The 15,362-nt window shown below is 44.1% G+C and overlaps 1 protein-coding gene across 17 annotated transcripts in view; it reads left to right on the forward strand.

Annotated features, from left to right (window-relative positions):
- LOC118231730 (adhesion G protein-coupled receptor L3-like) overlaps positions 1-15,362 on the forward strand; it is a 219,281-nt gene that overhangs the window by 103,157 nt on the left and 100,762 nt on the right. For all 17 annotated transcript variants that reach the window (XM_035425857.1, XM_035425861.1, XM_035425858.1 and 14 more), the window contains exon 5: positions 9,334-9,443. In XM_035425857.1, coding sequence (XP_035281748.1) covers positions 9,334-9,443 — 110 coding nt within the window. The remainder of the gene's footprint in view (positions 1-9,333; positions 9,444-15,362) is intronic.

Genomic DNA, 15,362 nt, shown 5'->3' on the forward strand with positions numbered 1-15,362 from the left:
ACCCATGCTTGTTATGCGTTTTGCCTGTATTTTTTTAATTGCAGCTGTGGGATTGTGGGTATTAAAGTAAAGAGTTCACATTAGACACTTTGGAGGTTTTTTCTCACACCCGTATCCATTTTAGCTGTCTCTCTCAACATCCCCGTTTTAGTGAGCGTCTAGCTTTCCCAGCACTGTGGTTTATTTACGCTAAACAAAAACATCTGGATGGCATTAGCTAATGACATATTTAATTTCACTGATTATATAAACTGATATATCATGTTCCACGTGAACAACACCACAGTTGCGCACACTCATAATATCTGAGACACAAAAATGTAACGTTCTTTAACTAATCCTCTGTGTGTAGAGGCCATCGGGAGCCAGTGCTGTAGTTCATAAATGGCTTAGTGCCCTTCCTGAGCTGCATATGATGGTGCTGTGTGGGGTTGGAAGATTCTTTTTTTATTTTTTGTCTGACTGACTGGTTCCAGGCCCCCAAGGGCCTACCCGTGCTGTACTTGTTGGTCCTCTCTGGTAAGCCTCTCTTTTCAAAATTGCCTAGCGTTACGGAACTGTGGCAACAGGGTGTGTGGGACGGCCTCCTTAAAGTTGTTTAACTATGCAGAGAAGGTTACTTCTGTGCCCTTTGCCATTGCCATGCGAGTGAGAATTTCATACTGGGGCTCGAAGAGGTGTTAAAATACAGTGAGAGAGAGAGGGGGGGGGGGGGCTCTGCTAGGCTGGAAGATTGGCCATTTAATATAAAGGTGAGCCATTAGCCAATGAAAGGAACCGTCTGTCTTTGAAGTCACATTTTGCCATTGTTCAGCCATCCATTTCTGTACATTTTCATGTATAAATACACAGTGTTGGCTGTTATTAGTTTTGTCATCTGAAGAGGATATTTTCTTATCTCATCTCACACTTCAAAGCACTCCAAACACATAAAACTGTGGACCTCTACTTTAACGTTTGTTTTAAGCATTTGATGTGTGTAGTATATGCACACACACACACGCACACACACATGCATACACACACACGCACACACACAGACACAAATACTGTATGCGTGTCCTTTTTTATTGTAATTGCATCCCCTTTGGCTACATTTGTAATGAATAAGGGGGGGAAAAAAAATATTAATCTCAATGTTCCGGTCATTGAAATATTTCATTTTGCTGACATAAACTATGTTCCACTTGACCCTCATCCGTGAGCTACACTCACTCGTAATATCTGGGACATGTAGTTTTTACATTCTTAACCTAATCCTCTCTGTGGAGGGGCATTCCACAGCCTGCGCTGTAGTTCATAAATGGCTTTGCGCTCTCAGAGTTGCGTGCGATGTGTGCTGCGAGAGGTGATTAAACCAAGCATTATTCAACGCCTCTGGTCTTAGCTTGTGACTAGTTTACCTGTGAGCACCGAGGGAGAACCGTGTGTACACTGAATTGCAAGCGTGACCCCACTGGCTAGACTTTCCATAAAAAATAAAGTACAAAAAAAATAAATAAATACAAGACTTCTCAATGGGAATGTCTTGTGAAATCAAATATAAATACGCATTTATGAGAGGAACTGTTGGGGCTGTTCTGCATTTGTTTCATCCATCATCACAACAGAGTCAGACCCAGTTAAAGGCCTTTATTCCCGAAAGCTGTCGTCATTCTTCAGCGTACAAAGTGCCCCATTCATCTAAACATACCAGCCAACGCTCATGCCTGTCAGTTGAATTGACCACAGTGTTCTGGATTCGCGCCACGTTCCTATGGAATTGTGATTTAACGGCGAGTAATTCAGCCGGACGCTCGGGCGAACAAAGAAGCCGTCTTCTCGCGTTCTCACCTCTTCCTTGTGGCCGAGAGTCGTGGCTCCGGTCGAGTGTGACTGTTAAAAAGAGGATGAGAGGGAGCTTATCTCTGGAACAAAGTGCATAAAATAAAATAGACGAAATGCCAGGACCGGCCCGTGTGTGTGTGTGTGTGTGTGTGTGTGTGTGTGTGTGTGTGAGCGTAATCTTTTCCGCAACCTGGTCCTGACAATGGCGGCACGGCCAGATGCAAAACACAGCTTGAGGAGGATTATTTCCACGGCCGCGAAATTCCGCCTCGTGGTATTTGGAAGTTCGCGTCCGTGTAATCTCACGGAAAAAAGCTGTGTGCATGTTTTGAACCTTGCTAAGCTAGCACAACTTTTTTTTCCCCCCTCCCCCCACATCTTCCCTCAACTTTTTAAAAATCCGTCTACTCGGGAGAAAACAGGATGTAGCGTACGATGAAGTGTAAGGGAAGTTTTACGAAGGCTACATTCTGACTGCAGCTGAACGTTCATTTCCGATGTGTTCAGCTGTTTCTAGAACAGTGTGAACAGAGTTGTGTGTTTGCATGTTTTCAATTCCAACTGAAATTTCCAATGGAAATGAACAGCCGTACGATTAGCATGCGCATTAACAAAATTGCTCAGGCCGCGCGTGCGTTTAGTATGGTGGTGTGTCCTTGATCAAAAACGTGATTGGTGCAGAAGAGCATACCCTGCCAAAACCGGAGGTAACATCCCTGAAGCGATTTTTACTTCGCTCTCAATGTGACAGGTTAAGTGTTGGAAAGAAGCAGGCGGAACAACAAGGATGTGGCATGTCAGTGGAGAAACACGCACATTTCAGGATATCGGATATGAGTCACTTTCTAGAACCGATATGAACAGCCAGGCAAAAAAAATTAAATAAATAAAACTGGATCCGAGCAACAAAAAAAACTTAACCAAAAGAAAGTTTTGATAGCCAGGAAGAAAATGTTTTTTCAAACTGTACTTGAATATGGATCCCTTCACAAATTAATTTAAGCTGAACCACACTTGTGTTTTTTGTCTGTCCAATTTTCTGTGTTTATTTTATTATCACATTTTAAATGATAAAAGGCTTGGACCCTGTGTGGTCACAAGCGGATAAAATGCCTGCGAACACTTATGATTGTTGAGATGATTCAGTGGACACACACAAGTGCAGGTTTTCAAGCCATAACAGATGCTTACATAACAACTGCATAGAATTTCCATGATCAGATTCACCCTCAAAACGATAGTTTAGCCTCTTCAACTGTGAGCCTCGCATTGATACAATTTAACAGACTGCTTATGGGTCCTTTCCGGTTGAATACGTGCATTTGGAAATGAAACCTTATTGTTTTATGCCCATTTTGCCGTTAGTTCAAATCAAATTTCCTGAGGTGGGAACCCGAAGTGCCGTTCTAATATTGTTTGCGTATTCCCGGCCTTGCACTTGTGCAGATTGAGGCCACTTCGGGGAACGAGAGGCATGCCGAGTGTTTCGCCATGGAAACCCAGCAATTTTGAAATGCACATTATAGCATTTAGCCAACACTCTTACCCGGACTGACTTGCGCAGATTACATGTTTACATGCGACCTATTTATACGGCTGGATATTTTTTTACAGAAGCGATTCATGTTAAGTATCGGGCTGAAAGTTACAATGGCAGCACCTTAGCTGGGATTCAAACCTGCAAGCTTGGAGTTACAGCACCAGCCATTATACTACACTTGAGCTCAAAATACCGACTATTTATGATCGCCGGCAATGGGGGGGGGGGGGGGGGGGGGCAGGGGGGAAGATGGAGGGGCCCGGCGGTGGCGGGCTGATGCTTTTGGGACTGGTGCTTATTTGAAGTGGTCATGCAGATTTAAGGCTTTCCGTGCCAACAGAGAGAAGGAGGGAAAATCAGAAAGATGGATGCTTTGCAATACAGCTGCGAAGGATAATGAATTGAGTCTACTCTCAACTGTAAGGCCATTACAGAGGACTAATGGGTCCCCATAGAGAAACCTGGGTATTGACCTGCCTGTCAGTCAGCCCCACCATCTCTTTAGCATGGGCAGCGCGCTCCGTGTTCGTCCAGTGCTCATTTATATGACCCTTACCGGTATCGTGGCTGCTGGGCTTTTCTCTGCGTGACGTGCTCTACCTGGCATGTACCGCTCGCAGACCTACCGCTGTTTCGGGTTTTTTTGTTTTTTTTGGTTTGTTTATCAGGCTGACAGAAATGTTCGGCTCGCGGCCAGCGCGCACACACACACACAGACATACAGACTCACACACACACATGCACACACAGTCACAAACACACACAGACACACGCACACACACATACATACAGACTCACACACCCACACATGCGCACACACACACACACGCATACATACAGACTCACTCACACACACACACGCACACACAGACACAGGCGCACAGATACACACACACACGCACACACATTCACAAACACACACACGCACATACAGACTCACTCACACACACACGCACATACACACACACACATACGCAGACGCACAGACACGCACACACTCGCACACACACACGCACACAGGAGAGATGGGGGATACCGGGATGCTTGCTTAGTTAAATATGTTAAATGCTGTTCCCTTTTCTGGGGGGGCGGGTGGGATGGTGGGGGGTGCGGCTGGCAGATTCTCTCTCTCTCAGAGAACACCGGCGAGGACTTGGTGGAGCGCACGCTGCGAGATGTGGCCAGTCTAATTAGTCGGTGGCACAGGCATCGGGGCCCATAAATCTCGATCTCGTTAAGAGCGCCTTTCGCTGTTCCCCGACACCCGCGCCGTTGCCAGGCGCCCGCGCAGCGGGGACGGCCCTTATATTGTTTTTGGGATAAGCGGTGATTACCTTTCTGCTTACACGGTTCCCTCACCGGCGTGGCGGATACCGCCGTTCCCGGCTCTTTGTCCCCGGGACCTAATCTGCCCGGGGGGTGACAAATGACAGACCGGGCCCCCTAGACCCCACCCCCCCCGCCTCCAAATCGGAAAAAATTACGAGTCAGAGAAACTGGCGAGCGTCGACATAAAAGTGGCCCGTCTGACTGACTGCAGCAGGTTAATACCAATATCCGTCATTTCTGAGGTATTACCGCTGGTCCGAGGAGACGGATGGAAAAACCTGTAAAAATTAACACATTTGGCGCGCCTCGTGGAGGAAAAAAAAAAAAAAAAAGCGAGCGAGCGAACGCACATGTAAATGTCATCTTGACAGTTTTATGCCGGAGATAAAGTTTAAAGAAATGTTGAAATGAAACAAGATATTACCGCTAAACCCGGGAGGTAAAATCAATTGCGTTATCCGTGTCTGGGTTTATCGGTATTTTTAAGACATTGGTCCAGGGAATTCATTGTCGTTTATAAACTTCAGTATGCTGTGGCCATGCTATGATCAGAGGGTCTGTGGATTACTGTAGACATCGATGCCTATTTATTATCCCCAGTGCTGCATGGTCTAATTTGGGAATATATATCTGACGAAAATCACATGTTCAAAGAAATGCACTAAGACAGGGGGTTTAAATGGAGAGACCAAACATAGCTGTATCAGGAATAACTCAAACTTGAATTACCTTGTGTTACTCTTTAAGGTCTTTGACCTGGCTAATTTAGTTCTAGCAAACATGTCTGAAATAATGATGTCGAGACCTTGAGTGCAAACTGTCTTTACCGCTGATTTGGTTGTGTATCATTGATCTGGCAGCTGAAAATATAACTGTTTTCCTCACAATGTTGCGTTGTTTTTGAACATAGATCATGCCGCAAGAAATATTGGTGGTGATGAAATGCGTATGCATTCATTATTTTAAACCTGAATAGACATATTCAACCTCGTATTCAGGTTGACTTGTTGTAGAATGAATGTAAATCCTGCATTTTTTATGGGAGTAATGCTGTGAATGTAGCTCAAGATAAACAGTAAGCCATGGATTAGGTAAATGTAATCTTCATCATGCAGCGGTGCATAGCTTTATGTCATTCATCCATAGCTTTTACAAGGCAGTGTGTATATTCATATGTGTGTGTGCGTGCATACAGATGAGCGCTCGCTGCACACGACAATTTCCTCGTTCCTCGTTTTAATGATGTTAACCTTTAAATATCGCTGTCTCTGGGCATTAATGCAGCCCCCCCCCAATTCAAACACCCTATTAAATATCCAGATCTTTTAATCCATAAGTCCTGGTGTCTTGTGTGATTGCCTCAGAAGCAGTCGACGGTTCATGGGGGTTCATATTTATTGTAGAAAGAGACAAAATGTAAACAAGGGCAGTATTGGTTGTTGATGTAATTTGTGAGAAAGGAAAGAGGAAGGAAGGTCAAAATAATGAAGCGTGATTATTCATGAGCAACATTTATAAATTTTGTTGGCTTATTTATTGATGGTCAATAAAAGTTTGAACAGTGACAGCCCTGACAATTATTTATTGCGTTTATATTTGAGATAATATGAGGACGAGCCTCACAGTAAGGAAGGGTGTGTAATCTCTGGCTGTTTCATAGACCTGAGCCTGCGTGTGACTGACATTTACGCCGTTGAACTTAACTCTTCAGATAATCGGCAGGCGTTGGAGCCATGTTTGACATAGGTGCTCTGTATCCTCTAGTGGTGAGTGACTGATGTAGTGGTCTTGATCCTATAAAACTTAGATGTTGATGGAAATTCTCTTTCATCTGGTTAGACCCCGGTTAAACTGAGAGGGTCCTTCGCCTTCCTTCGCAACGATATCGATTATTTCTCGCCGGGATCAATGTTAATTAAAATGTAAAGGAGCCTTTTAATTGTACTGTATGAATCACTGTGTCAGTTTCCTGTGACCTTGTCTGACTTGTATTGTAAAGACCAGCACTAATAAATAAGTACATTAAAACAGTCAGAGAGCTGCTGTGCAGTAAGATTTGACAGGTCAGTGTTGAAATGTTTGCTTAATGTATTTACATACAGATAGTGTTGTATTCAATTCAGTTCAGAGACACTGTCACAAAGCCGGTTTACAGTGGAAATGCACAAAAAAAAAAAAAAAATGGGCAGAAAACCAATCATGAACCGTAAGTGCATTAAAAATTAGGCTGGCAAATCAAATGGAATATGTAAGCGTGATAAAGCTTTAGTCTCTCTTATTATAAAACATAGCATGACTGCTAAACACTCATGGAGAGACTTGCAAATTGGAGGGAAATAACTATAGCAACACAATACGCATGAAAACCAGTATATTTAACAGTAATATTTTTTTAAAATAAATGGGCAGTGGTTAACACTGCCGCCTCACACCAAGACCGTCCCACATTCAAATCGTGGCCGGGGCCTTTCTGTGTGGAGTTTGCATGCTCTCCCCATGTTGGCTTGGAGCTCTTCCAGGTACTCCGTTTTCTTCCCACAGTCCAAAGACACCCAGGTTAGACTAGTTGGAGACCTTAAATTGCCTGTAGATATGTGGTATGTGTGTGTAAGTGAACGGTGTGTGCACTGCAGTGGATTGGTGATCTGTCCAGGATGTATTTCTGCCTCTTGCCCAATGCATGCTGGGATAGGCTCCAGCCTTCCAACCCAGGAATAAGCAGGTTAGATAGTGGATGGATGAATGTATGTATGTAGGGCTTTTAATTCCAGTATGGCCAGCAAATTTGGGATCAGAATTTTGCACATTATCCATGTCAGTTATGCAGGTCCCTCTGGTGATGCATGGTCACTATTTGGCATCTGATTACTTGCAGCTTTTTTGTGGGGGGGGTCACAGGCTTTTAATTAAATGATTAAACACAAGATTAGGGGGCCTGACTGGAGGAACATAATTGGGCAGGACAGCAAGGGTGGGAATATATCACCGTTGTCAAGGAAGAGCTTCAGTATCGGGTCTCAGTTGAGACCAATATTATTGCACCATTGAGCACGGTAGAGTTGACCTTTATTCACTAAATATCCAAGCAGTATAAATGGATAATGTGAGAACTTGTAAGCTATGGGTTTTTGAAGAAACTAATGAATAATATAAATAAACACCAGGGCTAATCACCTAAAATACCATGGGATATGTGATGATGATCACAGTACTTCATTTTCATAATTTAATCTTTTAGCGATTACATTACAGCTTCCACAGAAGTGTCCCCAACCAGAAGGGGTGTTTTCTCCTTTTTTTTTTTTTTGGTCTGGTCCAGACTGGTTTGCCAGACTTCTTAATTTATTAGGTCTTTCTCCTTCTTGTGTACTGACCAATCACGGCTCTGCTAAGCTTCGGTCATTTGATAAGGTGAAGGCAAGGTTGGTTAGTATGGCTTCCGGCCAAGTTCTAAGCAGCTCGTCCAAATCCATGGCATCTGAACTACAGTTTCTGGTGGCTCATTCGATTTCATAGGCACCAGTTGTACACTGTTTACTTTAATATATCCTCAATCAATTACTACGCATTGTTAACCAAGCAATCAAATATACTAGACTGTGGTTAATCAAGATTATCGTCAAAAACAAAATGAAGTGCTGAAATCCAATTACATTAGCAGTCCAGGGGAGACCTCTTTAGTAATAGAAATTAATCACCATTCACGCTTGAGTGATTCTGTGGTCTGTTGACTGTGTGTTGACGTTTCAGATCTGCCTATATTGAGTACTGGTTGAGCTGTAACCAAAGATAACTTTTATATGTAGTTCATTGAGGTTGTGTTTGTTTGGAAAAGGTAGGTTTGTCATTTCAGTGAACAGAAATGATGACAGTTACTCATCCACTGCATATATATATATATATATATATATATATACACACACACAGTAAATATAGTATTTCAGTAAGTAAGTGCATTGAACAGCTCTGTTGAATATAGTTCTGACAGCCTAAAAAGTTTAATAAAATCTGTTGATGTATGTAGGTCTAAAATAATAAATAAAAGATGATTGAGTCCATTTAATGAAATCCACACTGTATGCTGTAGAAGGCTTCAGGCCATCCTTTGTGCCAGTATTGTAATTATGGTCTTAATGCGAGCAGCACTGGACCCCACTTGCATTAAGATTGATTTTTTTTTTTCTCTTCAGGGACAATGCGCTCTTCGCTGTAGTCGCCATGGAAAAACAGCGCGTTTGGCCCGAGAATGAACCGTTTTTATACGTCTGTTTTTTTTTATAGCCCGGGTGCTTTGTCTCATGAGTTCCACATCGTTTTATCTTGTTCTGAGGCATCGTTGTATATTGGTATTGTTTTGTGCCGGTGGAGATGTGCTTTTATGAACATTTGCTGGCGCTGGTTGCATTATGGTTAGGGAACTGGGCTTATAACTCAAAGGTTAAGGGTTAGAAATCCCAGGTGGGGCTCTACTATTTTACCTTGAGCAAGGTACATCAATACTTAAATGGTGCCTGAAAACACATACCGTTTTTTAATACCCAGCAGATATCTGGCTGTGTTCATGGATTGTATTTAAGCCGTGCAGGTTGCTCTGGGTTACACGCTCTGCTAAATTAAATGAATTTGTTTATTCGCAGGTGCAATAACAGGACTCAGTGCGCTGTAGTCGTGGGATCGGACGTCTTTCCGGACCCTTGCCCAGGAACGTTCAAGTACTTGGAGGTCCAATACGAATGCGTCCCGTACAGTAAGTACCTCTCTTTGCTACAATTCAAAACTATTGTTTGCAGAATATATTGGCTACAACTATGGAATGTATTTTGGATCTTAAATGCTATATATTTTACACTGTTTTTCAAGTTTATTTCTTATTTAATCTATTTGCGTTTGGAGTAATTGAATAATAGCATGCATTATCTTGTATTGTGTATTTGAAATGCCAAATTATCAGCATTAGACCAATGATAATTAATTAGATTGTTCAAGGCGAAAGGCATCACAGGTGATGCATGTAGAATAATGTAGTTTAAATAAAAGTACACTGTGTGTATTATAAGTACATTGGGCGTTCAAACTGTCAGAAACATAAAATATTTGGAGTAACTGCACCATATTCAACCATATTCTGAATATAATATATCGAGTCTTTTGTGTGCATTTTCCAGGACTTCACAGTGCTATTTCCCTTTCAGCTATTTGAGAACACATTTCAGCGGAGATTCACTAAATCGTTTGTATTCCTGAGAGGCCCAGTGTGTCCACCATTTGTTCTCACATCCAACTTTTTCCCTGTGTTTTTGTAAGCTTGTTTCATCCCTTTATTTTAATGCGCAAAGGCAAATCATTTTCAGAAGCAGAGGCCTGTTGTATTCATGTATGTAGTTTATTTTTATTTATTTTTTTTATTCTAATGCACATATTTTGAAGCTTCATAACATACGAGCTGAGTCTGTTGGGAGTTTAGTGTAAACGCCAATCTTAAATGTCCCAAGTGTCTGCTCTTCAGCATTTCCCATGATTTCCGGTCCCTGTGTGCTGCGTGCACGTCCTGTGGTGTCCTGTCCCGACAAATAAAACGATAAAACCACGCGCCTCGACGCCACTCTGTCCCGTACCGCTGGGAATCGCGCGGGTCCCACGGAGAGTCTGTCACAAAGTCACAAAGTGAGATCCAGACACCCTCGCATGGCTGTGTTAATATTTCGACAGGAATATTCGCGGAGCTCAGAATGATTAACGTTAGCACACGCTGGGACATTTAGACATTATAAACTCGCAGAAAGTCGGCGTGCTAGCATTGCACCGATGGATACGGCCACTGCGTGGAGGGCCGGTGGCGGGTGATTGCATTTCTGAGCTGGAGTGCTATCATTGTTTCCTATAAACTGCGCGAGGTCACGGCGTTATTATGGCACTCAAGTGATTGCTCAACGGCACCGGAGAATGACCTTCTGCTGCTAACAAAATAACGGCAGACGCGACGCGGGCATCCATATTGGATATCGGGACTGCGGAGCGCTCGCTCGTAAAGGGGAGAAATCTGTCATCTGTCCTCTGTGATTACTTCTTAAGTTTGTTGGCAGCCAAATACACAAGTATTAAAAAATAAATAATAATAATAATAAAATAAACCGAGTGGCATATCACGTCCACGGAAAGGCCTTTCCTCCTCGGTCCAAGGCCAGATTTCATCAACAGCACTGGCGAGTTGCGGGAAATGCTGTGTCTGTCGAGCGCAGGGTTTTCCAGGGGAGTGTCTGTGGGGAAAGTACGTTGTGGCGGACGGCAGCCATCGCAGTAAAAAACGTGTGAGGAAAATCTGAGGTGTGAACGGAATCTCCGCACAAAAAAGCACCACGGACAGAGGAACAGGATGAAGGGGGGAGAAAGGGATCCACACAGGATGCTCAGTCAGTACAATCCATGGTCGTCCATTGTCTCTGGCAGACTTGGCAGGGTTTGCTGGCCTCCGAGTTAGGATAGCAGCGCCTGCTGACTCAAGGGGAGTGTGCTAGCGTCATGGCTTTTGTGTGCAGTGCCAGCCTCAGCATTGTGTCTTTTTTTCTTTATTTTCTTGTCGTGTCAGTTTTTGTTGCGCACAAACAGATGTTTGCCTCGCCCTGAAACAGTTGATTAAGTTGAACACGATGACTTGCTCGGCGTTCTGTGCAAAACTGTGTAGTGCGCACATATGGGATTTAACCATTTACAGGACCGAATACCATGTACTGCAGTTCATTGTTTGTTTAGTCTCTAGTCTCTAACGTATTTTACTGGATTGCTAAAATTGCATTTAAATCCACTTGATATATATTCCAAATTAAAAAATGAGTAGGCAATGGTGGGGGGATTTGAAAGGGTGACCTTCCATTCCATTCCAAAAAGCAGCAGTTTGCCAAGGGGACAGAGAGTAGTGAACTGAACCAAGCTTGGCTGCACCAGTCACTGTCCTTTTCCCTATAGGTGTAAAAAAAAAAGTGCATAAAGCACATCAATTAGGCGAGCTCTTAGGGAAAAAAGGAATCCTTCAAGTAGAACAGGGAAAGGGTCATGGCACCGGTCATTAAGGCAGATGGAATCTCATTATTCCCGCTATGATGGTTAGATTCAGTCGGGGGGGGGGGGGGGGCGGGGGGGGGCGGCTGGTAGTGTAATGGACAGAGGACCGGACTCTTGAGATGTTTCTGGGTTAAAACCTTGGTGAGAGGCTGGCTAGTACACCCCTGAGCCAGCCACTGTACTTAATTTGCCACTGTGAAAATCCATAAAAGAATATCAGCATGCACCATGGGTAAAAGTTGTCTGTCACCTTGGGTAATGGTGTCTACTAAGCAAATTCATAGAAAATTAAGTAAATTAGAGGACCGGCACTGCTTTCCCTAAAACACAAGTCAATATGTATCGCTATAAAAAACGGCTGGATAATTTGTGTTTGCCACTAAAGAACCTGAAGAGTAATTAATTATCTTCACTGTGGTGTGGATCTTTTATAGGATAAATTGTCATTTAAGATCAGCTACCTTTATAAACGCTGTTTAGTCCTTTGTATTTGATGCAACTGCATCATAGCTAGTATGACTTACCAAATGACTGTCGACAAGCAGGTTTCACTGAATTACTGGGAAGATTCCTGGTTTGGAAAAGTCTTTGGGCAGAGCAATTGCCATTGTAATGGGTCAAGTATCGGATAGAGAAATAGGAGACTTCTAAACCAGTTCATCAGCGAAGAATCTTTACTTTACATCCCGCTGACAAGTTGTCTCTTCTTTTCCACTTTCTGCGGAGCGTTTTACCCATGATGCCGTTCTTCCAGGAGAGCCTACCTGCTCTCCCTATCAGCACTCTGTCAGCAGACTCCCAACAAGGGAGCGCCTCTGTACCATTATGACAGTGTGTGCACGGGAGGGTCCAAATGTGTGTGTGTGTGTGTGCGTGTGTGTATAAAGCTTAAGTATTTTTTTTGGAAAATGAAGTGAGTAGTCAAGCAATCAAGCACTATTGTTCTCCAATTAAACAAGAGGCATTATCTTTATAATTTAAGCATTGATTTGAACGACAGTAGCCAGAAATGTAATTATAATTATTATTGACTCACCAAATCAAAAGTGAATTGAAGATAAATCTTTTTTTTTCAGTCAGCATGTTTTGTGTGTGTGTGTGTGTGTGTGGGCGCATGTGTGCTTGTGTGTGTATGTGTGCATGTGGGCACATGTGCGCTTGCATGTGTGTGTGTGCATGAACGTGCATGCATTTCTCTGTGTGAGATTGTGTGTGGTCATGTGTGCATGTGTGTCTGTGTGCATGTGTTTGTGTGTGTGTGTGTGTGTGTGTGCATGTGTGCACGTGCACACATTTCTGTGTGTGAGATTGCATGTGTTCATGTGTGTGTTCATGCGTATGTGTATGTGGTCGTGTGTGTGTGCCATAAGCTGGATTACAGCCATGGCCGTGCTCATATGGTACTCTTTGAGCTCATTCTTGGCAGGCCTTTTATGATGACATATTATCATGGCTGGAACTTCCAGGCCGGCTCTGGTCACCCCTGACCTTGACTTTCATCCAGTGGTAAAAAGTCACAAAGGCCCGTTGTCCTTCCTCTCCAGTTTCACATTTGCTTTTTGTGCCATTGTCCGTTTTATGAGTAGGTCCTTTCAGAGGTCAGCACTGAGCCCTTCTGAACCCAGCCTTGCACACAGGCCTGATTAATTGAGGCCTCACCTAACAAATTACAATTTCTGGCAGTTTGATTGTGAAAATAAGCCTTGGATGAGTCTGGCTCTCTACGTGACTCTACACTGACCTCTGTTTTAGAACCAGCCAAATTTTTCGTCGCGACCTATATCTGGATCTGGCTCTCCAAGTAACCCTATACAACCAATTAAAAATAATTTTGCACGCCGTTACCATGGGAAGTGTTGTTGACCTTGATTTATGTGATTAATTCAGATGCTGATTACCACATTTTTTATATATATATATATTTTTGGATGGTTTTGGCGTATCGTGAATGATTTTCTTTCAGCTAGCGCGCAGGTTGTATTTATAGGTACGAACGTTTGAGCACGCGTGCAGTGCATTCGATGTCTCGCTGTCACACGCGGAATAACAATGGTCCAGACCCCCCGTGGGGTTTCTGAAATAATGAGGAGTCCGAACCTCACGGAGCTCTGCTGGAAACAGGAGGGAACAGAGCACATCGAAACGGATCCAGTTAGCGGCACGATACAGTACACGTGCTCAGATGAAAGCTCAGACATTAATTACCATTGATTTTATTTCACCAAAGCATACGTTTATTTATTTATATACAAGATAAATTCATATTAGCAGTAGTGAACGTGCGGCATAAAACCTAATCTTTTGGACCGTTGTCAGCGTACCGATTTAACCACAGTCTCCACGGTTGAAATTATTCGCGAACGGTCAAATAATTAAACCGCGTTTCGGCGGGACGCCGTGCACCTGCTTCCGCTGCCGCGAGTTAGCATCGCCGGGCGCCGGTGGAAAAATAGATTCCGAAAACAATTTGTCCCACTTACGCGCGCGTCGTGTCTGTTGTGCGTTCGCATTACGTGACGACGATACGCGGGGCACGGTGTGCCTTTGTTGTCCCAGGAACAAAGAACACCTGTGACCTCGACCGGGAGGCGTGCGGCGGGTTGCCACGTCGGTCGCCGCGGCGGAGGAGGATGTGGCTGGCGGGAGCTTTCCTCTTAATCCCGTTAGGAAGGGCGCGCACGAACCCTCTAAAAATAAGGCCGCAGAAAGTGAGCAACCGAACGCGCCATCTGCTGAGAGGGGATTATTATTATTTATTTTTTTCTCCCCTCCCCTCCAAATAGGTGCTGTGGAAATAATGGCGTAATCGCTGGCAGCGGAGGGTGTGTAACACGTCGGTGATTTGAGCCGCTCAAAGTGCGCCGCGTCGCCTCACGCGGGGTGATCTCAGCGAGAGCCGTTACTTTCGCGCTTCGACGCACGCTCTCGTCGCCATGACGTCAGAATCCCCCCCCGCCCCCCACCCCCCACCCCACCCTCCGGGCTGCGGGACCGCAACGGTTAGCGGCTAGCGGCGAACGGCTCACCGCTCGACTTCCGAGCCGAACGCGAAAACGTCCGTGTTTTACGAATCGATGCGCGTGTCGTTCGTTCGTTCGTTCGTTTCGCTTGCGGGCCGCGTCGGCCCAGCGAGGCGAGCCGTGTCCGAGGAGAGGCGCGTAGAGGGCGGAGTGAAGATGGAGAGCGGGTTAAATCGGGGGGTCGATAGGCCGGGAATCAGAGGGTCGCGGAGAAGAGCCTCCGCAGCAGAACGCCCGGGGTCAGTTATTGGATTGCTCCCAGCGATTCGATAGTGTCAGATGGATTTTTAGTAATAAGCCCTGTTTCTGCTCCCTTTTTTTTTCAGAGAAAAATCGACTCGCAGCCTCCATTACTCTTTAATATAAAGTGATCTGACAATGATTGAGAATACCTGAAGATGAAACTACAGTAAAAGGATTTGTCTCATTGCTCTAAGTTGTGTTATATTGCATCAAGGAATATTGTTTTTTTTTTTTTCTTTCCAGTTGATGTCAGAATGTGATGTATGGATGTAGAAATGTAAAACTACCATCTTCCTTGTGTTTTGCCTATCATTGGTAAGCAGAAACTCCACTAGCCCCATGAC

Source organism: Anguilla anguilla, chromosome 7, assembly GCF_013347855.1.
Source record: "Anguilla anguilla isolate fAngAng1 chromosome 7, fAngAng1.pri, whole genome shotgun sequence".
Lineage (NCBI taxonomy): Eukaryota > Metazoa > Chordata > Actinopteri > Anguilliformes > Anguillidae > Anguilla > Anguilla anguilla.